This window comes from Halyomorpha halys, unplaced genomic scaffold, assembly GCF_000696795.3.
Source record: "Halyomorpha halys isolate HHAL.00 unplaced genomic scaffold, Hhal_1.1 Scaffold1814.1, whole genome shotgun sequence".
Classification (NCBI taxonomy): domain Eukaryota; kingdom Metazoa; phylum Arthropoda; class Insecta; order Hemiptera; family Pentatomidae; genus Halyomorpha; species Halyomorpha halys.
The window spans coordinates 57,693-64,839 of NW_027108294.1; the positions used below are offsets into that span (position 1 = coordinate 57,693).

General features: G+C 31.5%; 1 protein-coding gene across 1 annotated transcript in view; it reads right to left on the reverse strand.

The window, feature by feature from the left end:
- Positions 1–6,699, reverse strand: part of LOC106690680 (uncharacterized) — a 7,739-nt gene extending 1,040 nt beyond the window's left edge. Inside the window, exons 1-3 of the mRNA XM_014436188.2 lie at positions 6,491–6,699; positions 3,089–3,304; positions 2,856–3,006 (exon numbers count right to left, since the gene is read on the reverse strand). Coding sequence (XP_014291674.1) covers positions 2,856–3,006; positions 3,089–3,304; positions 6,491–6,658 — 535 coding nt within the window. The 5' untranslated portion in view covers positions 6,659–6,699. The remainder of the gene's footprint in view (positions 1–2,855; positions 3,007–3,088; positions 3,305–6,490) is intronic.
- Positions 6,700–7,147: the final 448 nt, after the last annotated feature.

Consider the following 7,147-nt stretch of genomic DNA (forward strand, 5'->3'; position numbering starts at 1 on the left):
AATTACCAGTCTCAAGAAAGAAATTTAAAGATTATAAATAAATAATAATAATAATTAAACTATCATAAATATAATAAATAAGGGCTATTTATAAACATCAGTATTGTCAAAGTAACGATTTATCAAATCTTGTATCATATTGTTGATAATTTATTAATTATTAGAAAGTATAGCCAACAAGATTGAATTGGTTGTATGACGAATTTGTATATATGAAGAATACTGTTCTAAGATTAAAATATCATATGTTTGACAAGGTTAGACATGTTTATTATAAAACACCAAAACTGTTTTTATACCCATTTTATTAAGAGCACATAACATTTCGATGGACTATCGAAAGCAAAATATCGATGTTTCAATATATAGGTAATTTTTATCAAATTAAATATATGTATTTTCCTTTTAATATTATCAACGTGATTTTATGTTCTTTTACATATTAAAAGTTTTTTGCATATTTTTATTATTACTTCAAACAAATAAATGAATTTGTTTTGTTCATTATAAAACATCAAAACTGTTTTTATAAACGTTTTATTAAGAGCACATAGCATTGCTGTACAATGGTTTATGTATACTCTCTTCATGGGTAACCTTATCAAACATGTGATATTTTAATTTTACATCTCCCTACCTTAAAGAAAATTAAGATGCAATGAATAAAACTAACACTCACATACTAAATAATAAAAAATAAAACTAATATTCAAACAAAAATATCAAATGAAACTCCCAAAAAATACTACATTACTATAAAATTTAGACAGAACAACTGAAACTAATACTCAAACACTGATAGTAGCCATAGTAGTACAAGAGCCCAAGAGGAGAAAAAAGGCAGTTATCTTGCCCCATTTTTTGATTACTTAATGAAAACTAGGTATAATTAATAATCAAAATTGATGAGTCTGCCAAGTACAGGTAGGAGGAATAAAAAATGGCGGTTGTTTCAAAACCTTAATTTTTCATTCAGAGCTACCAAAAACTACCAACAACAATAGAAAATCTAAGAGAACATTATTTAAAGAAGAGTAAATTTTCTGAAATATTAGCCCTAAAAGAGCTATTTACGTCCAATAGTTCTCGAGATATAGCTTTTTAAAAAGCAAAATTTCTTAAAAATCTAATGAAAGAGTAGTAGTTAGTTAATTTATTTTGAGAATTCTATATCTCAGTAACTATGTGACGTACAGATGTCTATTAGCACTCAAATTAAAGCTAGTTTAATGGACTATACAGAAGTTTATGAACTTTACCTTCGTAGGAATAGTAGTTTTCATGCTATTTGCTAAAATAAATTGATTTATAGTTCTTCGGACAATAAGTTTGATTTATGAAAAACTTCATTTCAGAAACCATTGGACGTACAGATATCTGCCAGCGTTCAAATTAAAGCTAGTTAAATTTATTACAAAATAGTTAAGTATGTTTATCTTTGTAGGAGTAGTTTTTAAGATATTTGACAAAATAAACTCACAAAATATTAATTTCTAGTTGTTGGTATAAAATGTTGGATTTTTGAAAAAATATATCTCTAGATCCAAAAGACGCACACGTGTCTGCCAGCACTCAAAATAAAGAAAATTTAACTTTCTATAAAGTAGTTTATGACACTTATCTTTGTAGGGGTAATAATTTTTATGATATTCACAAATGAATATAAATTTGGCAAATGAAAATTTGTCCGAACAACTATAAATTAATTTATTTTAGCAATTTTCGTGTAAACTATTACTCCTACGAAGATAAACAACATAAACTACTATATAGCTAATTAAACTAGCTTTAATTTGAGTGCTGTTAGACATCTGTACGTTAAATGGTTTTTGAGATATAGATTTTTCAAAATAAATTCACTGACTACTGATCTTTTAGTACGTTCCATACAACATTTTTCTGAAACGTTGCTTTTTAAAAAGCTATATCTCGAAAAATATTTAACGTAAATAACTCTATTAGAGCTCATATTTTAGCACATTTACTATTCTTCAAATGACGCTCTCTTAAGTTTTCTTGTGTTGTTCCTGCTTTTTAAGATATAGAGCTCCGAAGGAAATTTTTTTTTTTTATCGCTTTGAAACAACCGCCATTTTTTATTCCCCCTACCTATACTTGGCAGACTCATTAATTTTGGCAAGTAATTATACATAGTTTTCATCAAAGTAATCAGTAATTGGGGTGAAATAACTTCTTTTTTTCTCCTCTTGGGCTCTTGTACTAGCACCTGCAATGTCGGAACCAACAGGCGAGCTATTACAGAAGATAACAAGATAATGGCGTGTTGTGAAACCGCCGAGAAGGCTTGTGGAAGAAAGTTAAAAGTGAAAAAAGTATCAGTATCAGTTGTTCTGTCTAAATTTTATTGTAATGTAGTATTTGTTAGAAGTTAGTTTCATTTGATACTATAATAAAAATATGCCTACCAATGAACCAATTGATCATTTCAATTGTTTACAATAACACTGGGAGCGTATTCCTTCAGTAACTTTCTCTGCTATCTTCTAAAATAAGGTAAACAATAAGCCTTTCAACTAATCCAAGTATTTTTTATAAAAAAAAAAAAAAAAAAAATTAATATGTAAAATAACGTTGATAATATTGAAAGGAAAAAAACATATATATTTGTTTTGATAAAAAAATTACCCATAAATTGAAACATCGATATTTTGCTTTCAATAGTGCATCCCATCATTTTCTGAAAGATTAAAAATATCGAAGTCCCAAATATGGGTATTTTTTGTTGATGTATTGAACTACCGCTTTGATATGTTTTAAAACTATCGATATTTATATCCCTTGTCAGAGTGTCTCAGCAATGTTAATGTAGTTACATTATATAAAAATTTACTTACCAAAGTGATTTGCGGTTTCGCGTGAACCGCACAATAATACGACTTCCAAGTATTTATCTCCTTCTACCATACATTTATCCAATTGAGTCCTGGCTCGGACGACAAGTAGGCATCTTAATTCTTCTATATAATGTATATCCTTTTCCAATACCTGAAACAATTGAATGTATGGTTACAAATTCCATTTTTTTTTTTGTCAGTGCTAGTCTGTGTATTTTTATAAGTTAACTTACTTGATCTTCGAGTTCATCGGGCTCAGGATGTCTGTACGTGAATCGTTCTACTGCTATGATAACACCTAATACTTTTTGAGTTTCGAGTTCTATAGCGACCACGGAGTTACCCTCGTACATACGCTTTTCCATCAAAGCGCCTAAACAAGATTTGGCTTTTGGATTACCAAATATCTTTAAATTGGCGCAAATGATGTCATATTGGCAATGATCTTCCTAAAAAAAAAAAAAAAAAAAAATTAGGAGATTAGATTTAGAACACATAGTCAATGGAAAAAATATCTATCTGTCGAAGCCTGTGTGAAATTTTAACTACAATACATAAATAACAAAAAAAATAACAAGTCAGTGATTTAAAACAACCATATGGTATTTATGTTAAAAGAAACAAAACAATAATATTCAAATTGTAAAAAACTGCGGTATGGTATTGATCACTCACATGTTAACCAAGCTCTTCCTGGCGTAGCCCGTCGGACGTAGTTACTGAGAACTCTCCAATTAAAGCATTTTAATAAACTAAATAATTGTTTTGGAGAGCAGGTCCGTTGCCCAAAATATTTTCTTCTTATTTCACCATACCAGAGGTTCCCAAGAATGGTATCTTCTCTTTCTTCGGAGTTACATACAGGGCAGTTATCGACACTATCATGCTTCCATGGTTTTACACTTAAATTGAGTAATTGTGCTCTACACCGGAAAATCGACCGCGTCGATACCAAATCAAAATTATCATTTAAATATGGCGTTTCTATTTCAACCGCACCTAAGCCTAAATACAAAAAAAAAAAACTAGATCGGAAAAATATTTCACGATTGCTTTGTTACTAACATTCCTTTACCCTAGGTCTGACTGCGGTAAATCTTCGCGCAGATCGGAAATATTCGAAGAATATTAACTCCATAACATTCCTCGAATTCCTGCCACTTCTGGTACCAATAAACTTTCTTTTTTATCACTTCTTTTGCTAGGATATGAGGTAAGTAGAAACTCCATAAACGGCATATCCATAACTAAGATATAATTGCAATGCATTTTCAGCGCTTACGAGTATATCTAGGCAATACTTGTTTCCTGGGCTAAAAAATAATTAGGAGTATATCTGGGGTGGAGCAGTATTTTTTTTAAAAAAATACCTTTTAAATTTTTCTAGAACGCATAGTGTTCGAAACCCCACGCCTGCCCTACTTAAATATCATCACACAAGAGATTGATTTGTAAACTAATTTGCTTGTATAGGGGGCGTTATTGTTAGCCATTAAATTGAGGCAGATGGAATTCAAACTTAATTTAGATTGACATGTCCTTTCTGAAAAGTGGTGCCCCAAGAACAACTTTGTTCTAATTATTACGCCCAGATATTCATTTACTACCTCGACTAAGTTTCCTGCCAAACTCCACCTCTCTACCTGGATTTGGATACCTGGGATTTGGATGGATTGGTCTCATTCGGAGAAAACTATAATTTGTGATTTAGTCAGATTTCTATGCAGATTCCACGTAATTCTCCAAGTGACTTATTATTCCCTATAGTTTTACAGGAGAGGGGGCCAGCGCTACAACGTCGTCCGTGCATACAGCGAACACCTGATATTAGCTCCTGCTATTTTTAGCCTTTCGCCAAGATTTTCATGAAAAACGTTGAGGAATTATGCAAATAGTAGAGGGCTAAGCAGATAACCTTACCATAATCCGACTGAAGAATTGATTTAATATAGTGTAATAATATTGCATAGCACTGCAAAATTACATTAGTTTCAAGGCCAGAGTAAGCGGTAAGCCGTCAGAGCGACTGCATAGGATAGTCCAAACGGGGGTTCCGCCACTTTTCTACTAATAAAAAAAGGATTCTGGCGCGAAAAAATGGTTGAAAACCACTGGCATAGGGTCTCGGGCAAAATAGGCCCCTCCACAGCGGAATAAAACGGTATTTTACAAGGCATAGATATAATAAACAGATTAAAATGAAACATTTTATCCCAAGGAAGTTTTAATATGACATCTGCTTATAAAGTACCGACAAGAGAAAATTATATGCAAAACCTTGAATGATAAAATAAGAAAATGGATTAGTGAACGAATGAATCAGAAGGAATTTTAGAAAAACCGAAATTAGATCACGAAGATAGATAGGCTTGGAGGAACAGCATAATTTTGGTGGTGTTTCAAAACAATTGGAAGAGTAAAACCGTATCCGAGTACGGTGTCCGTTACTAATACCTTTACATTTACAAGTATTGGAGGAATAAAAATAAATCTCATCAAATCACCTTTACGCTTTGTCGTAAACCTACCGACTATTCTATAGTCTCCTTTAATAATGTTAGTCTTAGCCCTGTCGAACAGATCCGTTACCTTGGACTACATCTGGACAAACGACTAACCTGGAATCCTAACACAAGACTGAAAAGATGGGAAACATCACGTCGATTTCGACTTTTACAGCACTTACTAGACAAACGGTCTAAAGTTCCAACACATTACAAAAGACTGATCTACATGACTGTAATAAGGCCAATCTGGACATATGGATTTGAGCTTTGGGGCTCCACTAAACCTTCGAATTCCTCTCGTATCCAATCATTGCAATCCAAAGTCCTTCGTAACATTCTCAATACTCCTTACTTTGTCACAAATAAAATCGTACATTAAGACCTTAATGTTCCATATGTAACCGATCTAACCCGAACCAGATATCACTCCTTCCATTACAAACTCCCAAACCCACTAGTTTCTAACCTTGCTTCCTCTTCCATTCCTGACAATCCTCCGAAGCGCCTGAAAAGAAGATAGCCACTAGACCTGCTAATGTAACAGGTCATTAGAGTGCTACCAATGGGTAGTTTCTCTACACGCCTGTAACACTCCAATTTAACTGAGATCAAATTTACTAAATGTATTATAATGTACAGTTGTAAATATCAATAAATAAACTATATAAAAAAAATTAAAAATTATTCTTGCACTTGTAATATTATTCTAAAGGGACCAGTCCCAGGATAAATAAAGAATATTATTATTATTTACTAGCAATTAACATAATAGGACTGAGCCCAAATTTATCTGAAGCTCTCACAAACGACGAAGCGAAATTACATTGGTATTTAAATTTTTAAAAGCATATCGCCTCCTTCCTAAATTATAGCTCATCTTTAATTTTAATATTTTATTATTTTTGTTTAAATTTATGTTAGAATCATGTTCATGTGTGGGTGAGTGAATGAAGGTGTTTGTGTGAACATGGCTTCATTATAACAATCCATCGGCTTATATGACAAAAAGGTTTTTACGTCTTTAAACAAAAACAAACAAGCAAGCTTATACATTTCATTAATTAATTCAATAAAAAAAGGTTGTAAAGAGATTTTTAATTTATTTATTTATATTACTTATTAACTTACCTCAACTACTTCACGTGATTTTGGGATATACCGAGGTTCTAATGTTTGCAGCTCAACTGTGTACTTGCTACTGAATTTGTCCATCGTTTTACGCTCGAGGCCTGGGCGCGTCCACTTAAATTCACTAGAGCCGGCTACGGCTTGATATTCATCTAAATTGTCATCCATTGCAACTGCGTTTCTTCTCGAATGGAAAAAAACTCTCTCTAAATACCTTAGCTCTCTTATAAATATTTTATCTCTCACTAATTTGTCACTATGGTTTTAGATCACAACAATACAGTAATAGCAATAATGATTACCTGTGTTGATTAAATTATTATTATAGTTTTGTTTACGGATTATATTGTCATAAATCAGTTTCGGACCTATAATACCATTTGCTAAAATGCCAATTTTAGTGGCATATATATGAATGACCTATCGAATAAAGATATAAGGAAACTTGATATAAAACTTTTATTGTTGAAAAAATATATTGATGATTTATTAATAATTACTAACTTGGATAACATTTTTTTTTTTTTTTTATTTATTTATTGATATTTAGAACTGTATAAAAAAATACAACCAGTAAATTTGATCATAATGACATAATGATATGATACAGGATGTAGAGAAACTACCCAGTAGTAGAACTCTAAAAACAGTTTACAA